This window comes from Catharus ustulatus, chromosome 2, assembly GCF_009819885.2.
Source record: "Catharus ustulatus isolate bCatUst1 chromosome 2, bCatUst1.pri.v2, whole genome shotgun sequence".
Lineage (NCBI taxonomy): Eukaryota > Metazoa > Chordata > Aves > Passeriformes > Turdidae > Catharus > Catharus ustulatus.
Window position 1 is genome coordinate 57,301,065 of NC_046222.1, and position 26,726 is coordinate 57,327,790.

The 26,726-nt window shown below is 42.1% G+C and overlaps 1 protein-coding gene across 2 annotated transcripts; it reads right to left on the minus strand.

Moving 5' to 3' along the window:
* Positions 1–5,660: 5,660 nt before the first annotated feature.
* Positions 5,661–26,364, minus strand: MRPS31 (mitochondrial ribosomal protein S31). 2 transcript variants are annotated; one of them, XM_033052542.2, is made up of 7 exons: positions 26,315–26,364; positions 23,985–24,272; positions 23,144–23,302; positions 18,560–18,706; positions 16,270–16,343; positions 11,902–12,045; positions 5,661–6,019 (listed from the first exon to the last, which is right to left on the minus strand). In XM_033052542.2, exons 2-7 carry the CDS (start codon positions 24,119–24,121, stop codon positions 5,808–5,810), a joined length of 873 nt encoding a protein of 290 aa, XP_032908433.1. In that variant the 5' UTR covers positions 24,122–24,272; positions 26,315–26,364; the 3' UTR covers positions 5,661–5,807. The 2 variants fall into 2 exon arrangements, with proteins under 2 accessions (XP_032908433.1, XP_032908434.1); XM_033052543.2 differs by having other exon boundaries at positions 23,985–24,269; positions 26,315–26,340.
* Positions 26,365–26,726: the final 362 nt, after the last annotated feature.

Genomic DNA, 26,726 nt, shown 5'->3' on the forward strand with positions numbered 1-26,726 from the left:
AAAAAGCAACTTCTAATAATTTCATTAGAACTATGTTTCCCAGGGTATTAAGCTCTATGATAACAGGGCCTTTCGATAACAGGGCCTGGAGAAATATTCATTTTCAACTTAAATGTAGGCTAAATTTGAAAAATGCCTTATATTTTATTTTCCATCTTTCCCTTTCATTTTCTCACTTTTCTCTTTATAACTTGTGGGTTTTTTACATCCAGCTTTATAAAATAATTTTGCACCTGCTGCTACCATATGTAATATATATACAATGGAATAAGCCCTGTTGTAAGAGACTGGGAGGTTTTTAGGAGCAGCTGTTGGTATGTATCTCCAGTTCCATTCTTCCCACTGGAAAGCACTAAGCAAATTTCTCCTCACCAGATAGGCTTAGGGTGAGTTCAGAGTAAAGCCTTGTCAGGTTTAAAATGGCAAGTTACTTGAGCAACCCCATTGATTGCAGGGGGCAATCGCCTACCTGAGGAACAAGATCACAATTTTGCCCTTAAATCTCAGTGGCTGTTTTGTTCACACCTTTTCCCTTGTCCAACGTGGCTGCTGTGGTGCTGAGCAACACGATGCATTCTGTTTTAAAAATTATCTCAAAAGATAAGATTATCCCATCTTTGAAAACTGCCCAGCTTTGCCAGAGCATCCTGGGCAGCCCAGGAGCCCATCCCAGCCAGGAGCAAGCAGCAAGCAGAGTCCAGCCTTGAACAAAAGGCAAAAAGACAAAATTCCTTAGCCATCAAGAAAATAAGAATAATTCTCCCGTGAGGCCAAGGGTCAGATGGAGCCCCACAGGTGCTGTAGCATAGAGGGCAAGAAATCATGAGTGCCTCCTCGGGAATCCCCTGATCCCAGAAAGTCATCCCAGCTGTCTCCAGGGTAAGCTGAGAGGACACACCAAGGAAAGAGGGAGTTTGCATCCCCATCCCTACCTGACCTGCACGTTGCGGATTCTAGGAGTGGCTGGCACCCCCGCCAATTCAGGTGGGCGAATGCTTGCCCGCACGGCAGATGAGGCACCGCTTTCCGCAGCACCTGGCTACGAGGCGGGCTGGGAACGGGGCTGAGCGCCGCACTGGCCTCCCTCCCTGCCTCCCCACTTCCCCAATGAAATCTGAAACGCGGCTATTTCTGCCGCCGCTGACAAACACCGTCACCTTTCGCTGCCTCCCTCGCGGTGGCAGGGTGCAGCATCGCCCGGGACCGCAATGAATCATCGCCCGGCGGCTCCCGAGCCCTCCGGGCAGCGGGGCCACCCACGCCAGCCCAGCTGCGGGGACAGCCGGGGGGGCTGCATTGCACTGCGCTTTCATTGGGAAAATGGGAATAGAATACCAGGCACTGCAAAGGACAAGAGAGGAGAGCTGGCTCTCCAACACCCCTGCGCCTGGGACCGCTATGCAGGAGAGTTAAAAGGTCAAGGGGAACTCCCTTCGGCTGGACGCTATGTCCCAGTTTCTTTGCAGGATCGCAGCTCATTGGACTTTGCAAGCCCATACTTTTTTGTGTGGAAAGAAACCAAGCAAGCTTTGGACACCGTGCGGCCAAGCAGTTACACTTCTCCAGTACATGACTTGATCCAGCTATCCTCACATCCTTCCTGCCACCCAGGACAGCCCTTCTCGTTTTTCTTCAGGCTTCCAGCTCTTCTTTGAGCAAAATATAGAGCAGTTTATTGCACGGGTGCATCTGCAGCTTGTCTCCAAGGGAATAAGGGCACCCTGCTACAAGCAAAGCCCTGCCAGTTCAGCCAAGGGCTCTGCTCCCGTTTCAGGGTGACACTCACCCTCCTCCCTTGACGCCAGCGCTCGCCACTTCCATCTTCCACAGGCAACACGTTCCAGAGCACAATCAAACCTATTGTGCAGCTTTAGAACAGTTTTTGCTTTAATCTACTCGAGGGAACAGCACAAGGATTTTTATATCTAATCCAATAAATCTACACTGACATCTTGTGGAGATCCCGAGACCAAAATGTCACAGCTCCTGGGCAGGGTGGGATTTACTGCCTCGCCATGTCCTGCTGGACACTAGCACGGAGGCAGCTGGACTTTCCAAAGCAGCTGCAGCTGTGCCTGCAGTGAAAAACAGATCCTGCAGCCTCAGAAGTCATTGTTCTCAGTTCATAAACATAATTTTAAGTGATCCTCACAAGCCAAACTAAATCGAGACTATTTACTCTTAAATCCTCACTGAAAGCAATACTGCGGTCATTCTTACATAACTGCTGCTTCAGGCTTCTCAAAGCACAAGCTTCTGATGAGGACTTATTTTCATGCTGAAACTTAATTATCTCTGTAAGCGATGAAAAAAAATGGACCTAAGTAACACTCAAGGACTCCTTTGATGCTCCTCTTCATCTGAAAATACACGGGTTAAGCAAAAACTGCCTGCAGTTTGGGAACCTGTGTAAGATTTTCCTCCACATTCACCCCATTCATTTTAGCCCCTCTTGCCAAGTCCAAAGGATTAAATTAAGGCACTGCCTTCTTTCTCCTGGTGCTCAGGTTACTGCCCCAGGAGTACAAGCCTCCTGTTAGACACAGCCCACAGTAATGCTGCAGAGAAATTGCGTAGCAGGGGTTAACACCAAGAACTGGAATCCCAGCACAGACAATCTCACAATCCAACCACATAATTGTTCCCCCAGCTTTTCCTTACTACCATCTAGGGAGCAAATGCTCCATCTCCTCCAAGATGGCCAAAGATCCTCTGAAACTGCTGGGGTAGCACCAGACAGGTGGAAAATGGAGACTACTTGGACGGAACAGAAAGTGGGGGAAAAGATTTCTTTACAGTGTAGCATCCAGGCTGGGGAAGCCATGACCATCACTGACAGTGCTAACAACGGCCACCACTGTCTCCAGCAATGAACCTCCTAAGCCTTTGCCTGCAATTCCCAGGAACTCAGCCATCCCTACTCAACAAAGAACCCTCCTTCTACTACGCACCCATTGTAGTCACCTTGGAGGAAGAATTGTCACCCCAAAATTGCACATGGACAACGTTCCCCACAATTATGGCTCCAGGCCAGTCTGCTCCATCTTCTCGCTCTTCTCAGGGCAGTGTCAACCCCAGCCCCCTGCCAGACAAGTTTCCTTTCCAGGGAGGCACAGCATTAGCAGCACATTACAAGACCTCAGCTTCATGCACAAAGATGGAAATGGAAGAGTGCAGCATGTAAAAAATGCTATTTTACCTGGACCACATGCTAATGCCGAGCACATTAAGTTACCACATAGCACCACATAACCAGTTGGAAGAGTGAAAACCAACCACGCAGAGAAAAGCCCAAATGACTCCAGAGTGGGAACCACGAGCTGCAGCAGTGGCTCCACTCTGAACAATGGACAGCTTTCATCCTTTGGGATTCTAAAGAAATGGGGAAATTTTCATGCTTGAAAGTGACTAATCTGTAAGCAATGCTTGAAAAGGTAGCAAAGCCTACTGCCCAGCAGTGTACACCCCAAAAATCCCCACACATGAAAGTCCTGCCATTTAGGCTCTCATAATTTGCCTTGAGCAGTCCCAGAAGCATCCATATATATATGTGCAGCTAGGTCTGATTATTCAAATCCTGTTGCCTAGTATTAACTCTCAAATCTATATTTAAGCACCTAAGTAGGAATTACTACAGCTTTCCAAAGATCCTAAGCATCAAGAGCTCTTGTTAAGAGCTTACCCAAGTAGTGACCTCCTAATGAATCTGTTTAAACACTAACATTCACCTCGTTCCCAGTGCAGTGAAATTTAGTGCTTTCATGCACTCCTGAACCTCTTCCAGCAAGAGCTGAGCTTGTGAGCGTCCTGTCTTTCATATCAAAACACAGACAACAGGCAAATACACAAGAGGAGCTATTTCTAAAATCCTGCACTGACTTCAAAGTCACTGTACCTTGTTTTAGAAAAGGCTTGAAAACAGCAGGACGCAGGCTGTGCGCCACAGTTTGGTAGGAATTTGGGAAGAATATTATATTTTAAGCAAAACATATCTGGGCATTGAACCAAAAATTAAAACTATCATAGTACCAAATGGAGATATTTTGATATAATTCTCACTCTCTCCATTCCAAAGCCAGGAAGCCTCTAAAAATTTCTGCAAAACTTGAATCTTGCTGTTCTTACAGTCAGAAAGTCAAAAAGTTGCTTTTCCTTTCCAGAGCCTGAGCCTTTCCCTTTGCCAGAAGGGCAAATTCACATCCTAGAGATGAGCAGAACACAGCAACAATATTTCAACTCATAGAAAAAGGCAACTCCTCACTTTTCATTCTCCTTCGTGTAACTCTCATTTTAAAAATCAATTTGCATACAAAGACGGTATTTTACCTTCAATCTATAACAAATTCTATATTCATCCTCCTTCCTGACTGAGTTACAAGGAAATGTGAGAAACAGAAGAGTGTATTTACAGGGCCAATAGTTGCTAACATGGTAGGGGAGAACAAGGAAGAGCACAATATACAGTGCTGGAAATGCTCTGTAACTTTAAGCAGCAAGATGGTCATTCTGAATCCTTAATTATGAGTGAGTAGTTCTGGATGAAAATTTAACAAAAGGTAACTGAAGTAAAATGCATTGCAATAGTCCAATAGATACGAAGGACCGTGCACATTTAACTGGAATAAAGAATTATCTAGAAAATATAAAGCTGCTTCAGCAACATCACAGGACTAGATAGAAAATGGCAGTGGCATCATGTAATCTGTAGGCAACAACTGTCCTTGTCAGGAATGTCAAGTCCTCTTTCTAGCCCTGCAGATGCAGGAGATAAGGTCTGAGGTCCAAGCCAAGTAAACTGCTTGCTCTAGTGAAACAGCACTTTATGGATTACTTGACACTCGGACCCTTTTTTAAACAATACGGATGGGAAGTTAGTAGAAAGCTTCAAAATCGATGTACGGATGGCAGGAGAGACCTTAGAACCATAGAATGGTTTGGGTTGGAGGGGACCTTAGAGATTATCTAGTTCCAGCCCCTCTTCCATGGGCAGGGACTTTTTTCACCTGACCAGGATGCTCCAAACCCCATCCAATCTGGCCTTGAACACTTCCAGGGATGGGGCATCCACAGATTGTCTGGGAAACTTGTGCCAGTGCCTCACCACTCTCAAGGCAAAGAATTTATCCATAGCATCTAATGCCAACCACCCCTCTTAGAGTTTAAAGCCATTGTTGGCAGTCCCAACAGCAAACCCTAAGGAACATCACTCCCTTGTTATTTTCTGTAACTTACTGGTGTTGTGCTGTGCACACATCTTAGGAATACAACAGCCTTTCACTGAGCACATGAACCAAAAAGTATAACATTCAAATCACTTTGTCATTACTAAAAACGTTAAAATGAACCAGTAAATATAGTTAGTGAAAGGGAGGAGAAACGATTAACAATATCCAAACACCAGTGTAGATCATGAATTAGGAAAATGAATGCATTGCAAATTTTCCAGAATGGGAAAGATGATCCAACCTGTCAAGATACACGCCAACTGTGAAGGGTGTAGGAGGTGGAGTTAGACCTAGGATTTTGCATTGTTGAAAGACTAGTTTCAAATTTAAAAGATAACAATTCCAATAAACTAAATTTCAAATGCACATTCTGCAAAAGCCAGTCAGTTCCTTCTTTGGCTGTCAAAAGTATCTACACACACACAGACATGCATGTAAGAAAAGATGACCTTTCAGTTTATTGTTTAAAATACAACTTTCAGGCCACACGATCACTATGCACTGACAGTATTTCCATCCATAAGAAATCACACCTCTCGACATAACAATTCTTCATTTCAAGGGTAAGCACTTTCCCAAATCTCAAATCTCTTGAAGAAGTTCCTTCTTTTCCTCAAAATAGTTCTGAAACCACTCAATATGTTCAACCTTCTGCTTAACACTGAGGTATGGGTTTTTTGAAAGCCCACAGATGACCAGTTCCATGAAGTGGCGGATAGGTCCTTCCTTGGGAAAGCCTTCAAGGTGTTTCTCCAGAAAGATATGTTCATGAAATTCAGCATCATCCTCCATCCCTAACAGAAAGACAAAGCAAAAAAGATAAAGTTGTTGTCATAATATAATATCAAGTTTAACAAAGTACAAAATAATATAGTTTGAAAATAATCTTAAATTAGTAAAATTAATGATTCTTCTTGCATTTCTAAAAATATGTAATATTTAAATCAACTTTCTGGCTTGAAATCTTGATAAAAGCCTGATGCTGGGGTGGAAGTAGGAGGAATAATTATAACCATAAATCAATCTTCTTGCTAAAATCTGGTTTGTTCAATACTTGAAAATTTTAATTCATGATTGGTACCACCTTTTAGATTGCAGGCACTTTCTTCATAAAACTTTAAAGAGGACACCACCTAAATTCTGAAGAGGATTAAAGAATACAAAGTAGCCTTGAACAAATAGGATAACCTCATAAAGTATCAAATACTGAGCAGATAACAAACACATGTCCATTCCAGGTTATGCTTTTAGCATCCTATTGCTATCAAACAGGCACAGAAATTGGTTTTCTGACATTTTCCGAATCTCTGAGTGTATGATGATGTAGAAGTGCTGTGCATCTCACCAGTTGCTTTTAAGTCATAGCCATCACCAAAGATGATGCATTCAAAAGCCTCCACAGGACATGGGATTATTTGAGATAGGGCAAATTTTTGTTCTTTGTCCTGTGGATTTTTTTGCTGTTGTTCATAATGTGATGGTAAAAATAAAGACTCACTACACAAATTTCTATACACAGAAAAAAGGCTGGTTTTGCCATTCGTAATTCTAAGGGAAAAAAAACAAAAGGCAGTCTGGGATTTGTAACAAAAGACTTTTCTTCAGTTAGATATACATTGAAATTTTTTATTTGATCCCAATTTGCTTGCACCCTCAAATAAAAATCTGTTATTAGAGAAAACTAATGCACCACTTCAGGATGACAAAAATGAGAAGCCTATACCATACACATGAGTATGGTGTACATGTTTTTCTAAGCTAGCTAGTTATGTTTTTCTATATTATTTGATAAAATCAAATCAGGAGTATTAAAATCAAGTCACGTAAGTTCTAGGCGTCGCTCTTTGGTAGAGCTTCTACAGTTTCAGAAGAAATGATGCACATCTCTGGGATGGAGAAGTCATTCAAACTGTATTTGTTAAGTTTGCATTACTTTTTTCCTGCTTTAAATATAAGGTACAGTAATTTCACGAATACAAGCCGCACCAATTTGACTAAGATTTTGCTCCTAAACCGGAAATGCGGCTAATAATCAGGAGCGGCTAATACAACCCCAGAAGTGCCTGCCAGAGTGCTGAGCCGAGCAGCTGCAAAGTCGGCATTTTGCGATTGTTACAAATCGCTACTCTGTTGCACTGCGGGTGGAGCCTGGCTCCCTGTAGGCAGCACGGGGGGCGGGGAGAGAGGCGGGAGAGCTCTCTTTCCTCCTCTGCCACAGCCCAGGGGAGAGACGGGGGGGGCCCGGCGCCGCCATTGCTGCGGCCCGGGGAGGGCGGGGGAAGCCCGCGCCGCCATTGCTGCGGCCCGGGGAGGAGAGGGGGGACCCGGGCCGCCCCTACCGCGGCCCGGGGAGGGGGGGGGGGAAGCCCGCGCCGCCATTGCTGCGGCCCGGGGAGCCGACGGGAGCCCCGCGCAGCCATTGCTGTGGCCCGGGGAGCCGACGGGAGCCCCGCGCAGCCATTGCCGCGGCTCGGGGAGCCGACGGGGTGCTTTGTCCTCGCCCGCCGCCGCCGCGGCAGGAGCGGGGAAACTCCGTCCCTGCCCGCCGCCGGCGCCACAGGCACGGGAAAGCTCCGTCCCCGCCCGCCGCCGCTGCCGTAGGAGCAGGGGAAGCTCCGTCCCTGCCTGCCACCGCGGGGCAGCGCCGACCCGGGGTGACCGAGCCCAGGGGCAGCGGCGGCCGGCCCCGAGCGGCAGCACCAGGCTGGCCCACCTGGCCCCGTCAGCGGCCCCTAGCGGGCCGAGCCTGCACAGCCTTAGCTCAGCCAGTAAACCCCGCCCTCCCGCGGTTCTGTTACTAATTGCACGCGGGTCCTCGCTGCGAACGACAAAGCGGCTTATATTCGTGTGCGGCTTATCTATGGACAAAAACCGAAATATTTGCCAAGACCCAGAGATGCGGCTTATAATCAGTGCGGCTTGTATTCGTGAATTTACTGTACTTCAGTATCTGAAGGAGCTGAGAAATACCTGTATTTTTCCTAGAAATGTGTGAGTGCATCAATACCACAGTTGCACACCACATTTATCTACGTTGTTCTTGAAAAAAGAAACCAAGTTTCCTTCTTCAGACCTCTATACTCGTTTTTTTATGTTGGAAGTTAAAAAAAAAAAAACAAAAAACAGGTAATGTCAGTTTCAGAAAGAATGTTTCTGCTGTGCTTGGAAAACTACGTCCACAGACAGAGGCAGTGATGATCCTTTCACTATGCCACCCATGCTGGCTTTCCCCCACCAAGGGAAGGTAGCATCTTACTGTACCTGAATGCTACTGGTTGCTTTTTCAAACTAACTACCTTTCCAGACTTCCATACTTTTGCTGGTCTCAAAAATCCAAGAGAACTAAACCAAACAAACTCACTACTGAAAGAATCTGAATAATGCTGACAATAAAACTTGGCCTTGTGGATGCTCTTCTTCTGGGGACAGATACAGGGTATCAGGAGAGATGCAATGCGTCAAATAATTTCACAAATTTTCATCTTTAACCCAAAATAAGCAATTCAGAGTCTCACAAAAATGCAGGTCAGTAAGAAATATTACATTACGTATTCTGCTCTCCTGTTTGTCAAAGAGTGTGTAAGATTTGGGGATGAAATGTTAAGTCCAAATATTTCGGTTAGACTACGTATTTCAGTCCTCAAAAAAGTAAAGTGTGCATCACAGAAAAGGAGAACACAACTGTTCAAAGCATCAGAGACTGAAGCCTCTGGTGGGAACAGATTAGATGAGATAATAACTCCCCTCACTTCTAGGTAAGCTGTGACTCAGCCTGTCCCTCAGCCTCTCTTGCACTGCCCTCAGAAACGTAAGTTGAAAGAAAATGCACAGCAGAAGTCTAAAGTAGAGAGTTTTCTTTTTCAACACCAGAAGCAGACACCTACTCTCAATATCCTATTTCCAGTCCCCCACATGCTACAAACCAGAAAGTTTGGGGAATTTCTCTAGCTAAAACACCAGTCCTTCAATGACACGACCAACCTTGCCCTAAAGATGTCAATCCAAAAACAGATGTTCATCCCTTATAGTGAGTGTTGCTGACATGCTATAAAGATGACTGAGTATTCACATATAGTGAGAAAATGTCCCTGTCCATGGCAGAGGGTTTAGACTAAAGGATCTTTAAAGGTTCTTTTCAACATGAAGTATTCTATCCTTTTAGGATTTTTAGAATTCCATCAATCATGCTCTTCAGTAGGTCGCTAGAACAGACCCAGAGTTAGTAAAGAAATCCCGACGCAATGGTTGTGCAACTCTGCCAACACTCTTGGCAAGATGATCCAGTATTTCTCTGCTGGGAACAGCAGCTCAGCTAACCAGCAACTAGAACAGGACGTGGTGAACTTTTGCCTGCAGAAGCCATCAGAAGCAACTGAGGAATTAATTTTCTGAGACTGTCCTATCACTTGTGCAGTAAAAATCTCCGGCCCACCAAAAGCATTTGCTTCTCATAATGAGATGCTAAGGCAAATTCATGCCTATAATCTGCTCTGCACTGCTTAGTTTTTTGAGTCATTATGGCATAAATGCACAGAAATAATATATGAGGCACAAATAAACATCTTTCCAAACTTTTTGCCATGGCAATCATGGAGCAGCATTAAAGCTACTTAGAAACAGGAGAGGCAAGCACAAAGAAGGAAGAGTAAGAACAATGTTATGTAAACTATACTAATGGTTTGCTAAACTGGTAAAAATTAATCAGAGGCTGGAGAGATGGAGAGGAAAAAAAGGTAATTTTCTGACTAACAGTGACTTCAACTGCATTGGACAAGAGACAGGGCATGCAGGTAAGAGCAAACAACAGGGCAGTAAGGTGTGGGGGGGAAGACTGCTGCTGGCCACTGTAGCAAGCCAGCATGTCCAGCCACATCTTCAGATGTTCACACCAAAATAATTTCAAAAACTATGACCTTGCCCTGGTGCCACAAAGCACAACACAGTGCCTTGGTGAAGCACTCTAATGAGAACACCAGAGATGCTCTGGAGCCAAGAAAAAGAGTTATAAGAGGTTGTCTTTCTTTTTTGTATTTAGTTTAAAACTTTAAAGACTTTCATAATGCTAAAAGTTGAGTATACTTGCTTCCTCAACAGAAAATGTAATTGCACTTACATTTTTAAAGCCACATGTTTTTGGCATAGAAGAATAATCACACATTTCTGGATAGAGAGCAAGCTGAAGTAATCTCCTCCTATTGAGGGAAATGGCTATTACAAAACTGCAAAATTAACAGCAGAAAGGGGCATCTTTCTTTTGCAGAGAAACTGAAAATTACAGCATGTTCATACACTCAGACCGAGGTTCTCGAGCTTTTAACTGTGCTTTGACACACCTGAGGTGATTAACAGCCTGTGGCTGGCAGTCTGATAGGACAGAACTTACCGACTTGGTATTTCAACCTGAGAGGTGACAGGTTTTGGAAGGCTCCACTGGAATTTTCCACATGACTAGTCTTTGTGGACAAATCAAGGAAGATTCCTGTTTTAACTATATGTAAAGACTCTTTGTCCGTTGCCCGCCCCATCCCAGACAGCGCGGTTCCAGCCGCACGGCTGCAACAGGGAAACCATTGCCCGCCAAAGACACTTTGTCAACTGACGGCCCCAGACAGCAGGGTTCCAGCCACATTACAACAACACAAAAAACATTGGCCACAGCGGTTTTAAGCTTGCAAAAACATGACTAGAGTATACTGGGATTTCTACATGATGGAACAGATCAATTCTGGGAGCAGTGATTAAATTCTGTGAAGAAACTGCCAAATAGGATGAGAATAAACATTAAGAAACAATGAAGCACATTATTCAATTTGCAACTCAGTATAGGACAGATTTTCAAAGACTCCCAGTCTCAGATACGAACCTGTTTTGCTCTCAGTGACTGAATCATTACAAAGCAGTTCTGTTTGATGTCTTTAAAGTCTTTAAAAAAACCCCAAAACCCACAGCCAAGCTCTCCCTGAAGTTATGAAGTCCCCTTTCCTATACTGCACACTTTGTGTAGCTGTTCTTCACTTCCTTAACATTCACTTTTTCTGCTGGCATAACTTCACACGGAGCTTTTTTGTTTTTTATGGTAATAAAAGAAAATGTGCACAAAGATGCCTAATTAACATAGATGCCCAGGGTGAGTGAATATTGTGACTGTTTATTCTTATGAAACAGAAAGAACAAAGGGAGCAAACAACTGTTTAATACTTGGCCTGCCCAGATATAGAACTGGCAGATAGCTCTTTGGGATCTGGCAAGACACTTGGTTCAAGAGCCACACCAAAGAACAGAATCAACATTATAAAACACGCACAGCAGTTTTAAGATTCCCCAACTTCTGCTAGGAGTTTAATTTAAAGAAGTTGCAGAGTAAAAAGTATTATGTAAGTGACTTGAACAGCCTTTTGGTGTTAAACACATCACGGGGAGGGCAGGAGTCATCCCCTTTTGGCAGCAGCCTGTCCTCAGATCAGCCAAACCACCTGCAAGACTTCACCTGAAGAGCGCCAGAATGAGTTCATCTGAAGCATCTCCGATCTGGGACAATCGGGAAGTTAAGTTTGTTTACTATCAAAAGCATGACTCATAGCTGTAACACTACGTTAAAACAGTCAAAGGTCAAACATGCTCTAATTTTCAGAAAAGATAAACTGAGACAGATAATAAAAGTTCACAGTGCACATACCAACTTCATTGTCAATTGGGAACTCCCACAGTATTCCTTCTTTTGTCCACTGGATCATCTCCTCAAACCCGTTTCGGGGAGGCTGTGCAGTTACTGCTGCAACCTCCTTTGCAAACTCCAGATCCCAAATTGTTGGTGAAGATACTGAAAAAGAAATTTTGTAAAGATCTGTCAGCAACCAAAGACTTCTCACTAGCTAAGACAAAGTCTTTAACATCAGTCCTTACAGAGACTAGTATTTTCAGCTGTGCAAATTTTTCTACCTCAGCTACCAGCATCACCTTTCTCAAATGAGAATTCTCTGTTGACATAAAAGTTCTTTAAGTTCTCAAATGTCTGATGAAAATCTATTCTGAACTCCTAGGGGAATACTTATTTTTATGTCTTTCACATAAAGCAAAAATTTCATTTTTTCCACAATCATTCTTTGGTTTTATCTTTCAAAAATGTGGATACAACAAATTCTGAACTTGACTGGTGCACTGTGCTAAAGGAACCTTACTTCTACAGGAGTTTTCGAGTTCTTCACAACTATATTCTCCTTCAGGGAAACAACTCAAATTTACAAGGCATGGCAATTCCTTCCTCAATGCTCCTAAGTGTCCCAGGTTTTGTCTCTTAGGCTGAGAAACCATGATTTCTTATCCTTTTCACAAAGCTAAACAGCTCCTTTAGGGATGTATCTTTCCTGATGGTTTTTTTTTTTAAATCAAAGTGCACTTGTATTGCAGCAGTTACTCTTCTTAAGGAGTTCCTGTCTCTCCACCCAGGAGAACTGGTCACAAGCCCAGACTGAACCGCTTCGCTGAACTGAAGGGAACAAGCTGTTACCACGGACAGGGAGGGACCTCTGGGAGTGCCCTGGGCTGCTGTTGAGTGAGCTGGCCTAAGCTGCATTCCCCTTTGTTTTCCTGCCTCCCTCTGTTATCAATTCATCCTAAGCTTCTTGGAACACTGACCTTCATGTGAATTCAAGTATTACAGTCCACTTGGAGTGGATCATAGCCAATAACCTATTATTTTACTACTCCTGAGTGTAAATACTTGAGGTCAAGATATAATTTCATCTTTGGTTCAGTGACTTATAACTCAACTGTATTAACCGAAAAAAAAAAGTCTCCACCCCCATCCTTTAAGGGAAAACACAATGAAAGGGCAAACAGTATTTTCACATATAGGAAAGTGTTTTCAGGGTTTTTTTGTGTTAAATCAGAATATAATTATTCAAATTCAGGGAAATTTCTAGCACTATATTACCAGGTTGACTGATTTGAGGGCTGGAGGCAGGAATAAAATACAGCTACAAGACAACAGGAGAAACCATACCAGAATGAAATTATTGTCCACATCATAAAGAAACTAATAAATCCTCTGATAGAGAAAAGCAGAACTTCATTTTTCAAGCTTGTAGTAGAGGTGATAAAGATTATAACTTCACCTCATGAAACAGAAAATAATACTGACATTCTACATTAATAGTTATAAAGATTATTTTCAGGATGACAATTTCCAGTTAACATTCAAGCTTTCAAAGTCAATACTCAATACTTAAACCTTGCTTTTCTGTTATGTATGAACAAATTTTAACCCACTATCTCCTTTAATATGAACCAAGACAGTGAAAACAAATGAATCAAGGTATCAAGTATCACACTGGTATTTCCCAAGACTAACACTCAAAAAAATGTTTGTCATCAGGCTTAGTCAGTAAGCCAAGTAATCAGCTTCCTGGTCTAGAATAAACTGTAGATTTCCTCAAAGCTACCGGGAATCAAACAAGGAAACACCACACAAAAAGCTGAAAGAAGCTTACTTCTTAACATCGAATTACAAGTACAATGAAGTCCACTTGCTCTCTTCAACAATTCGTACACATTCCAATTTTGTGTTTAAAAAGAAAAGTGCATCTCAGCTTTTACCTGGGGCGACTACTATGAGCCATTGTGTCTGTGTTCTATTCATGCAAAAAATAAATCTTAAATTCTCACCATTTTACTTGAGTAAATTTGATTCAACTCAAAATCCAATTTCTTGAACACTGCTTTTGTTAAGATAGCTAAAAACAAACACTACATCATTCTTATAGTTTTTACATGTAAAATGGACCAATTTTATGGATATTGGTGGTCTTTAGAAACAGAAAACCGAATCCCATTCTAATAAACAACTTTCATAGCTGTGTGGCTCACAGCTGCTTGAAAAATATGCAAAAAATATGCAAATAGCACTATTTGACATTTTACAAAAAAAAACAAGTAATCAAATTAATATCTTCCTGCACTTTCAAGTGTAAAAAAAAACCCATAAAAACCTACTCAGCTAGAATCTGGCAAAAAGCTTGCAGATCCACTCTTGAAACAGAAACAAATACTCATAATTTTATAAGATTTTAGAGAGGAGTACTATTTCTTCTGCTGCTGCTAGCTTTACACAACGTTCTAAGTCACTACACTGGAATAAAGTCTGTTTTCTAAAAGGCCCCAGAATAGCTGAGGGAAAATTGCATATTAAAGATCAATGCTAACAATGCAGTTTCACTGCTCACGAAGAAAAGCGAGAGTTCTTTACATGACTTGCCCATATTCACACACTCTTGGCCAAACCCAGTCTGTACTAAAGCCAAGTCTTCATGAGTGAAACCTATCCCTGTTAGGCAGCATTAAGACTGTTCCCGCACAGTTGTGCCATTCAGTGAACATGAAGGTGAGTCACACCAGTTCTGACTTTAGTTTTGGTACCTTTTATCTAACAAGAGTTTTGGCATGCAGTGGATAAGCAATTGGTTGGGTGGTCACATCCAGAAGGCCCAGGTCTCATGGGCCATTCCAGGGCTCTATCCAGACCATGCGTTCAATGGCCAAGAGAGCTCAGTGTCTGGATGGAGATTGGTGACAAAGCGGTGTTGTTCAGGAATCCATACTGAGACCCGTATTGTTCAGTGTCTTCATCAACACCACAGACAGGGGGCTTGAGTGCACCCTCAGGTGCAGGTGATGCCAAGCTGAGTGGTGCAGTTGACACACATGAAGGACAGGATGGCATCCAGAGGGACCTGGGCAAACTCAAGGAAGTGGCCTCACGGGAACCTCATGAGGTTCAACAAGGCCAAGTGCAAGGTGGTGCACCTGGCTTGGGGCAACCACCATTATTCACACAGGCTGGGGTATGCATGGAAAGAGAGCAGTCCTGCCCAGAAGGATTTAGGGGTACTAGCAGATAAAATCTGGACAAGAGCCAGCAATGTGCATTCACAGCCCAGAAAACCAACTAGAATCATAAAACGAAGTGTGGCCAACGGGTTGAAAGAGGAGATTCTTCCCCTCTGTTCTCATGATACCCCACCTGGAATGCTGCAACCAGCTCTGGGGTTCTCAGCACAGGAGGGACATGGACTGCTTGGAGCAGATCCATGAAGATAATTAGAGGGATGGAACATCCCTTCTAGGAGGAAACGTTGAGAGATCTGGGGCTGTTCCTTGTGGAGAACAGAAGGCTCTGGGCTGACTTCATTCAATCTTTTCAATACTTAAGGGGAGCTTGTAAAAAAACAAGATTAAGACAGAATTTTTTATAGGGCCCATTGCAACAGGACAAGTAGCAGTGGGTTTAAACCAGAAGAGGGCAAATTCAGACTAGACAAAAGGAATATTTTTTTTCTCAAATGAGGCTGGCAACATACTAGAACAGGTTGTCCAGAAGGGTGGTAAACAGCCATCTCTGGAAACATTCAAGGTCAGCTTGGGTGGGGCTCTGAGCAACCTGATCTAGCGGAAGAGGTACCTGCTCATTGCACGGGGGTTGGAACCAGAACACATCTAAAGATCCCTTCAACCCAAACTTTCTATGATTCTAAACATATATGAAGAACTTTACAATAGGTGAAGCAAGGTGTAATTTGTCAACTCCCTCCGGAACACTAAACAGAAGGCGGCCCCAGAGCAATCCAGTGTGTAGTCTTGGGTTCCTACTACCCTACTTATGCTTAGCCACCTGCAGGGCATGCCTGTTTCCTTGGGATCACAGCCTCACATTTCCTTGCAACTTGACCAAGTAAGTTGTGGCCAACACACCCATCCTCCAGGCTGGCTTTACACTCACAAAAATAAGAGTGACCTTTGTGACAAAAAGCCAGTCATACCCTTCAAGCTCAGTAACGGAGTGCCCTGATCATTGCAGAAAACAATTCATTACACTGCATGGAAGTTTCACTTGGTAAAAATCAGAGCTACATCAAAGTAGTCATTTCTTTTATCAGGCTGAAAGCAGAAAGTGAGCAGGTCATGTCTCCTCACAAAAACAAATCTCTTGATATTCTAAAAATGCAGAACTTAGCCTCACTGCATTTTTCATTATTGAATTTCCACTAACCTGTTTTCAGTGCGTGCTCTGGTTCTGTAGAAGCCTTAGTGAATATATTAAGCCTCTTTCCTACTTTGAGACTTCTATAAACAAAAAAAGAAAACTGATATTTAGTATTTCACAACACCTTACAACATTGCCAGATACCAAATTAAAAAGCACAAAATATTTTCATGAACTAACAGATCTCTGGAGACAAAAAAAAAAAAAAAAAAAAAATTAGCGACTCTCACTAAATATTCAGGCTTTTAATCAGAGAGTGTTTATGGCTTTACTATTTGTTTTATGGAAATGTTTTGAGAAACTTTGCTAGTGAAAGAACGAGCATAAATCAAGCACTGTATTTGCAGTCAATTTTAACTGGAATATTTAGGAATCTGAATAAAGGTAAATAGTATCAAACCACAGTACTTAAGTGATTTTACAAAGCTGCGACTATCTGAAGACTTGGGTTTTTTCCCTGAAAAAAAAATATTGCACAATTCAGGAACAGAAAAGGCAACAACTAAATCAAATAATTCCTGCTTTACGACATAAATAGCGCTTTTGGAAGATTACACAGCCACCTTCTCTGCCATCAGCAAACAGTCAGAGTATATCCATATATTTTCAATATCATCACTCTCATGCTTGCTCTTCTGAAGATAAAAATATTTCATTCTGACCATGTATTTTCAATCACATGTATCATTACCATAAGCTTATACTAAAAAAATAAATAAATTTAAAATACAAGAATTCAACAAGTAATCAAATTCTTATAAATGAAAATAAAAAACCCCACAATGTCTTTAGAATCAATTATGCTTTTAATCATATTATTTTTCAGGTTTCCACTGAAATTCTAACAGTTCCTTCATTTTGTTATTACATATCCACTGTTACCCTGGCAAGATTTACCCTTTCTGGCCTTAAAATTTTACCCTTTTGGATTTACTGGAGATTTCTAATGGCCTCAACTTCTGCAAACCTGCTCTTGTCATATTACTTTTCAGCGATGAAACTCCCCTAATTCAGCACAGAACAATCTAGTTACAGAGCCTTAAAAGAATGTTGATTCAGTATTATATTTTCCTATCTGTGTGTAACTCCCAATAAATTGGCCAAAGACACATGCAAGTCTTGGAAGAACATTTCTTTTAAAACTACGAGTTTAAATTACTACAAAGCAACATCACTCATTTCATTGCAATGTACTAACTCGACTTAAATTTAGGTGTTCTTCCTAACCCACTCTTTCCCTACTATCAGTTGATAAGCAAATCCATTAGATTTTCAGGTACGCAGGACGGAACTTAGGCCTGAAACTGGAGAGTTTACTCATTACAGGGACTTTAAAAACTATTTTAAGGTGCTGTTTCTGAAGCTGTATAGCCAGCACAGTTTCCCCATACACAGAATACTGTACACCTACTCACCCGTGAACTCATGCTTTTCCTTTGTTACCCAAATTCTGTCTTCACCATGATCTATCTAAACATAAATTATTCCCTCAGTTTTCAGGCCCTAACCCCCAAAAATGGGGATTAATTTGCAAAGTAAATTAATGACAAGAGAAGTTATATTTACTAAAAATTGTTAGGCAAAGAATACATTGGGAAGGAATGTGATGATGAACTGCCATGAGAAAATCCAAGACCACAGGCAAGAAAAGCACAGCTTACAGGAATAAACCAAAAATGTAAGAGCACTCCTTAATTCACTAATAAAACAGCAAAATAAAGTTGAGTACCCTGAAATCACATGTAAATTATAAAGCTAATTTCATAGACAATTATAACATCACAGATAATAAATCAATTGCAGAATGAGGTGGTAATAAATACATATATATATAAATATACCAACTTTAATATCTCTTCAAAACCTCAACAGAATGGATGAACCTTTTCTAAACATAGAACATTATCAACTTTTGTAGAGCAGGAAAGCAAGCTTTCAAAATCTCCATTTCCCAAGAAGTTAAGAAAGTGACATAAAATTGTATTATGTGTAGGTGAAAATAATTTAAACTAGTTAAAACAAGCACAATTACATTTCAGCACCAAGTATGTTTAATTATCTAAAATGCAATATTAAAAAAGTACACATTATTTGATTAGCCAGTTGCCATTAACTCACAATTCTCACAATTTATTGTTCTCACAATTTATTTCAATGCTAATAGTACTTTTTTTTGATAAATACTTAAGTAATTTCTTTAGGCTCTGAAGTACTGAAACATTAATACGTAAATCTAAACTATTATCCATTAGTAACTGCATGCTCCTTCTATGGGAAATGAACACAGCAAAAATACCTTCTGGAGTCCATAGACTGAGCTGATGATCTTTCAAGCCTTATTCTTTGACCATCCTCATCCAACTGCAAGGAAATGCGACCGGATATCCTCGCACCCCTCTGGGCTGGGGACTGCCTTTTAACTGTCATTTCTGAAATAACGTTGCTGAAATGAAAAACATGAAATGTAAAAAAATCAACAGATTGACAAAGCAAGGAGGTTTCTCTTATATATTAACTAGAAACTCTTATTATCAATTGGTTTCCTAAGTTTCTGTAAGAGCTTCTATGAGACAAAATTATACATTCCTCACAAAATACATCCATCTTTAATCCATCAAACATTCAAGGCTGTTGTTTTAAACCATTTGTTACATTCTATGTATTGAAAGTGCTACTTTAGCCTATTAAATCAGTAATGAATGTTTTCTTTTAAATTATTCAGTTTTCAACAAAAAAAACCCATTATATATCTGTATACCAATATTCACAGAGTGTACCAGGCATGTTTTGCTTAATCAAATGGGGAACTTCTCTGTATACAACAAATAGGGAGGTAAAAATCACCATTTTCTTGGACAGGAGCCAACACTGCCCAGGGACAGAGCTGTGCTGCTGCAGACCAGAAGGAAGCTGGCCTTCACACATCAGCTGACATGGGCCAATCATGCCACCCTAATAAGTAGGTCACCTTTCCTGATCCACTGCAATCTGTTGCATTGCATAAGCATATTACAGCATTAACAGACCACATCTTCCTTCACAATTCTAGAGTGAAAATCACATGTGAAGAGCAACTGCTCTGATCTCCTCCAGCACCATATGCAGATTGTTCTGATCATAAAACTCAAATCACAGCCCCTTTCTGCCTCTGCCCGTGAGCTCCCTTCACTGGTAACTCTGCTGGCTGGGAAAGGCCAAGCTGGTAACTCCTCTTCATAACCTCCTCTCCAGCCAAACACTTCCAGTCACACACAGTCATCCTAAACTGCAGCACTCAAGTTTTAAGACAAAAATATGGTCTCAAAAAAAAATAAAAATAGGCCAAGTAAAAAATACTGAGTTATCCATTTTATGAAAATTTGAATGAAATTCAAACTATGCTTTTGGCAGCTTAAGTCAAGAGAGATTTTACTGACAAGAAAGAAATACTTCTGGAAAATTGTAAAAGCTAATTGTCACAGAAACACAGCATGATTTCTCTTCAGTTTTAGATGTGGTTTCAAATGGCAGAACAAGAATAGCATAGCTCTTCCAGTACCTACTCTGAAAAAGAGGCATCTGAAAACAAGTTTGAAATAATTTCATTTTAATTTTAAATGAAAAGCAATCTCAGATTAGTTGCATGTCTCACATTAGAAATTACTCTGTGAAGTGGCTACTGGCATTAGTGAGCTGGTGCTGGGCCAGAGGCTTGACACACTTATGAGGGTCAAAGGGACATAATTCCTAAGGTCAGTCACACACAGCCCAGCCCAACAGCTTGACTCAGCTGTGACCTAGAAGGCTGGTATGTTCCCGTGCTTCAGGGGAGTCAGGATTGCTCAGAGAAGCTCTGCTCCCTGACTTACTTGCAGTTTTGCCCTGCAGATGTGGAAAGACTACACTACCAAGCTATCAGAACACAGAATCAGTGGTATCATGCTCCTCACTAGGAAATCCTAAAATCACCCTACCATTGGTATATGAACATTCTTGGCAGAACATTCATCACTCCATCATGAAAAGTGCACCTGTACTAACAAAAGTAGAATGACAAAGATTCTTTTAATGCCTTTTGAAGCAAAAAGTATTGATTTAAAAAGTCACACTCCAACCCCAGTGTACCCATACTGGTTATATATTATATATTACCTCATGTTCTAACACAACATTAAAAACTGAAGTTCCTACATGCACCTGCCTTCCAGAGATGGGAAGTGGTAGGACTTTTGTAACAACCACAGACTCACTCTCTTTCCTGATCATCAGCCAATAATTATAATACTTAAAACAGACATACAAGGAGCTTAGGATATATTCTAGCCAAAGCTCTGAATTACTTTTCTTGTTCACCCAATACAGAAGCTGAAATTGTAGAGCTGAAGATTTTATTTTGGTACAGTGCTGTTGTGATTTCCACTGAGTGAAACTTTAGCCCACACTGAGGAAAATAAATTCCTGTATCGTTAATATTTTCCCCTCCTAGTGAGTGTCCTGTCCCGTGCTTTCTACAAGGCAATGAGATGACTGCATACAACAGTGACCTCTGCAGGTCTTGCTACAATCCTGATAAAAAAATTGTACAAAATATCTGGACAACACACAACTCTACATATTATAAATCACAATAGCAGCATTCAGATTTTTGCAGTTCAGTACTATGTGGCTCTACTGCTTGTGAAAGTATCTTGGTTTTAAATATTGTAAATAACTGAGGACTATACATTGGCTTTTAAAATGTGTCAGCATACTGAATGTAAAACCTTTAGAGAAAAAAGGGAAAGTTAAACTGCATGTATTCTCTTCCTGTCAAATAAAACTCAACACAAAATAATCAGGCATGAACAAAAGCGAATGCCTTCTAATATATCAAAAATATCTTTGCGTATTGCATGGATTGAGGTATCACGCAAAATGAAGTCTGAGGGCTGCTGGGCTTTGTAAAATCAACATTTTTAAACACTAGTCAGAAACCTGAAAGTACTGTATTTATCTCAAAGAACTAAGCGATCAGTACTAGCTCTAAAAGGTTACTATAACCAAGTTTTTTGTCATGAAAATCAGCACAAATCGCTGGTCTTTCTCAAAAACTCCCCCATGGATAGAGTTTCTGTTACCTAACTCTGAAAGAAAAAAACTAAAACTTTTCAGCAAATGGCAGCAGGAGGAGGACTGTACTTGCTGAGAGAAACAAGCTAGGTCACAAAGCTGCCTCAGGGAATAGAACTTGCCAACTCGGAGCACAGCAAGCCAGCCATGACATTCCAAAAAGGCTAGTTCTGGTTGAGGAAAATGCATTTTTCTAACAATAGTTCTTCATCCACAAGCCTGTCATAAAATTTTGTAACATCACAACCCACCAACCAAAAATATAGAGGCACTATGTAGCTGCAGCTTTTAAATTTCTGAAGAATTTAAACTCTCTTTCAAGAGAAAAAAAAAAAAAACATTTTTGCTTTGACTACGACTTCCTTAGTCACCGTCTTTCTTCCACTGCAGCCAGAGCTGGGTCAGTGCTTCAGTGAAAGTGCCACAGGTGATGAGAGAGTGAGCCTGTGAAGGCAGAGAATCCACACCTAGACAAGAGCATGTGCACCCTAAGGAAGGGAGACTGGCACATTCCAGGCTGGGCACTGCATGTGTTAGCTCACTCAGTGTCTCTGTGGTCCTCCAACATCTCAGGTATTCGAGTAGGTTTGAATTATATTTCAGTTGGGAACCCACAGCCTATGCCACAATTAAGACATTCGTGTACTCTGCCCTTCTAAAGAACCCAGTGACAGAGAGGGAACAAGCTCCCTGGTAATTAACAATTTGATAAACATACGCTTTATATAAACAGTCCTTGTATCTGAAGAACGGGTATTTTGCTTAACAAAGTTATCCACTGAGCATTGTAACCCCAGTCTATGCAATCATCTAACTCAACCTGCTTGCAAGCATCTGTCTCTTTCTTCCTTAATTTCCACTCAGGCAGACATCAGCCACAGACACCATTAGCTCTGTCTGCAGAACATTGATAACCATTCCAGCAGATCCTTTACTGATAACCTAGAAGTAGAAATACATGTAACCTACAAATGATAATAGATGGGTCAAGTTCAGATCCCCAGTTGGGTAAATTCATTTTCACAGAAAAAAAACTAAGATAAGCAGCTTGCATTTCACACAGACATAAAGAAAGGTCTCACACTCAATATTTTGGTAAAAATCCAATTTTCTGTTTGGTCCAGCATTTCACCTGGATTTAATGCCTTATTTTCTGGGTAGTTATTTGACTACTAGCTGGAAAAAAAAAATAGAAAAAAAATTCGTCTTTCACCATCATCCAAACGAGCCATATGCACAACTGTTTGAGTTTCCAAACAAATGTTTCTCATCTGTTTGAAAGCCACACTGGAAACAGAGTTAAGCCAAGAGATGAGTTTCATGAGTTGACTGGAAAGTTTTGAAAGGAAGGGTGGGGCTATAAACAGAGCTGCTCTAGTTCAGTTCTGCAGAGCTGTCATGAAAATTCACCAGTCCAGACAGAACGTCTGAAACATCTACAAATCCATCCATTGTGTGAGAATTTTGGAAGCTTGTGGCAAAAAAAAACAAACCAAAACAAAAAAACCTCACAAAAAGAGCTGTTATTTTGCTAGCCTGTCCAAGAAAGCAATGATCCCGAGCATGAAAGCAATTCTGTTTCTGCAAAATCACTTTAGAAAGATGATGGCAAAATTAGAGAGTTTGGTGTAACCAGATCTATAATGTTACTAATATTCATTAATCCTAAGGATAAACTGTCCAAAGGTATCTTTTAGGGCCACCTATCCAACCTGGAAGGCAGCCACCTTCAGGATGACACTGCAAAATCAGAATTTCTAACATAATTGAGAAAACCAATCAATACACAGACCGTATGTTAATAGTTCCCCCTTTCTTCTGTTTATCTGTGGTTTCTTCATGTCTTCTCAGTTGTGCAAGGAGTTCTGATTCTATCTGTTTCTTGTCGCGTGGAAGGGAAGACGCAACTGCAGAAGCAGCCTTCACCAGTTCTGGATTTAAAGGCTTGCCTCTGTAAACAGCAACACAATACATACAGAAACAAAACAAAACAAAAATAAACCTCTACTATATTCAAATTGTCATTTCTGTACTGCCATTTTATATCTTAATAACGCAGAAGTTAGTCAGATATTTCCCCAAACGGGTGGCCAGTGGGACAGGCAGGTGTGCCCTATACTGCCCTAATTAGCAAACACTGAAGGACTCTGAAAAGCTCTTGCTCCCCAGCCTGGGGAAATGGCAGCCCTGTGCCACTGTTCGGATGCACAGCTTGGAGACCACTGGCAGCACAGACCTGTGGGGTAATAAATAAGATGTAACATGTGGACAGCAGCAAGTCCAAAGACTCAACTATCATGATGCTATTCTTAATTTTTTTTCTTTTTCTTAGTTTTGTTGTATTTTATCTGAACAGTATTTCCCATCTTCCATTAAAAAAACTTTCCACAGGCATGTGATAATGCTACCTTTCCATAATCTCACTGTAGAAAAATGCAGCATATGGTTCACAGCACACTGCACCTTTTCGCCCAGATTCTCCCCTGTGATATTTACTCCAGCCTACAACTGTGCACCACACTCCCTTACAAGATTCTTTTCCACTGTTGGAAATGGTTTATTTTGTCCTAAATAATGAAAAAGAAAGTTGAAATAAGGATAAAACAGGTTAAGAAGAGTTTGTTATACTTTACCGTTGGGTGTCTTCTGTAATTCCCTGAGGCACAGAACCTTCACTGTCCAGGCCTTCCAGCTTCTTCATGGCTTGCTTCTTGTTCTCACTGGCTTTTAATTGTTGCAGCTTCTTTTTGTAGCTCACTTCCACCTTCATATTACCAATAAGCTCTAACAGCTGCTGCTTAGGTGATTCTGCTCCACCCTCCTGTCTCTTTGCTGTCCCTTCACGTGTGCTGTCTTTGGAAGCAGCAGATTTATCTTTGTCTTTAGAAAGCACACTGCTTGTGCTGAAGAGTTCCTGTCTGCTAGATGATATACAAAGTTAGGAAACAGAAGTTAAAAATAGGGTCCAAGGCTGAATTTTGTAAACCTACCCAAAACCCCGAAACAACAGTTACAATCATCTAGGCCCAACGGAGTGCAACCTGTGTTAAGCACATGTCAAACATGTACCTTCTGAGCAGGGCTGGGACACCATTTCAAACTCTTGATTACTTATGGCTTCATCACAAATACGAAGTAAACAACTTCACATATCATTTATTTGTGGAGGAAATAATACAGTAACTTAGAACTTCTAAGTATTTCTGCATTAGGTAGCAGAGTTTGAATTTATTGGTACCTGATACTTAAGTTCATTGATACTACAGAAAACTCACCAAAACTCTTAATATGAGTCAATAAAGAGATCACTCCCAGCCATCTGAAAAAACGACTGTACACATACAAATTAATTGCACATGTTTTCACTTATGGAACTACTGCAGATCACATTTCCCTACTCTGCAGCATGGATTCTGCTGCAAGTTAACCCAGTAACAAACAGGAAAGTTATTTGGGTTATAGCTCCTCTGCTCAGTTTAGCATATAATTGCAAAGAAGCTGAAACTGACAGTGCAGCTGAGGATGTGAAGCCAGACACAGCAAGGAGTTGCTTAGGAGATTTTGCAACACAGACACAGCTGCATTCTCTAGGAAAACTATAATAAAATTCAAAGAGCTGTTCTCTATAACATACTGAAAAATTCAGTGTTTAAACCTTTGCATCCATACCTACTTACTTTGTTTAAAAAACATTTTCAAGTTACAGAAATTTAAAAAAAATATTCTAAATAAAAAACTTCAATAGATCTTAAAACACTTCCACAAACATGAAGGAATTGTGGCATACCTCTCCTCCTCACACACAGTTCTCTTTGGCTAAAAAAGGAAAATCTGCCAGTTTCAGCAGGCACTGCATCAAAATTTGGTCACACTGCACTTGATAAATTGTCAGCATTAAACCCTAAATTTCAATGCTGAGAAGCAACAGAAAAATTTAAGGAAAGCTTCAAAACCTGATTACTGGGAAGACGGTAGGAGCCCTGCTGTTTTACACAGCACCCTTCTCCACAGGTCCTCAACAAACTCCTTTTTTTTGTTAATTCAGGCTGCATGCTCCTTAAAACTACGTAACCATTCAGAAATCACAGAATCATGGAAGGGACCTTAAAGATCACCTAGCCTTAACATTCCCTGCCATAGGCTGGGTCACTTAAGGCCTTGAAAACTGCCACGGCTGGGGCATCCACATATTTTGTATCCGTATTCCCGACAAAGAGTCTCTCTCCAGCTTCCTTGCAGGCCCCCTTCAGACGCTGGAAGTTTGCTATGAGGTCTCCATGAAAGCTTCTCTTCTCCAGGCTGAACTACTCCAACCTTCTCAGCCTGATCTTTGCCTACAGCATCAGAAAAGCACAGCAAGGCTGAAAGCCTCAGGCACTTAAGGCCAGCAGCACAGTGCAGTTTGCAACCCTGTACTTCACCTACCATCTAGTTTGCCTTCTGCTGGGGAGCTTGGCCTTGGAAAGCAAAGTCACCAAAGAACCCGAGCTGCTTTGTACATGAGGCCATCACAGCATCGGTGCTAGCTCAAAAACACTGAGGAGTTTCAAAACTTAAAAAAATAAATGAACGCACAACTGAGCTGTCATTAAAAGCAGTTTAAAAATCTTCTCGTGAAAACGAGAAAGAACTCCCAAATACTGCTCTTAGCCCGTACTTGCAGGTACAACAATGCCCAACAGGCAGCGCCGCTCTGCTGATACAGGGTACAAAACTACGGTCAGGTCACACACGCGGATCATTCACACCGCTCCAGGTGGGAAGGACCGCAAGGAAAGCAGTACGAGAAACACGGCCCACGCCACTCCCCTCCACCCGACTGCATTCCCCGCTGCCTTCTGCCCACCGCGTCACCGCCACCCAGCCCCATCCCTCTGAAGGCCGCGCCGTGGGGCACGGCCCGGCCTCACGGCAATGCCCGGCGGTGCCGTCCGCCAGGTGAGGGTGCGGGTTAGGCCGGTACCTGCGGGCCCCGCCGTGCGGCCGCGCCGCCGCCCCGAGCAGCCGGGCCGCGAGCCCGCCGCCGCCCCGCAACCGGCCCCACATCGCGGCACCGCCACCGCCGCCGCCCGCGGCCCGCGCTCCCCGCGCCGCCGGCCGGCAACACGAGCCGCGCACGGGCGTTCCGCGCACGGGCGTTCCGCGCAGCAGCGTTCCGCCCGGCTCCGCCCCGCAGAGCTCCCCGGCAAAGCCGTCCCGGACACGGTGTGCCCTGGCAGCTTCGCCGCTCGGCGCCAGGAGCTCAGCTGGAGCACTGCCAGCGGGTCGAGGGAATGATCCTGCTCTGCTCAGCCCTGCTCAGGCCACATCTGGAGTGCTGTGTCCACCTCTGGGCTCCTCTGTGCAAGAGAGACATTAGGTTAAGGCTCACATCT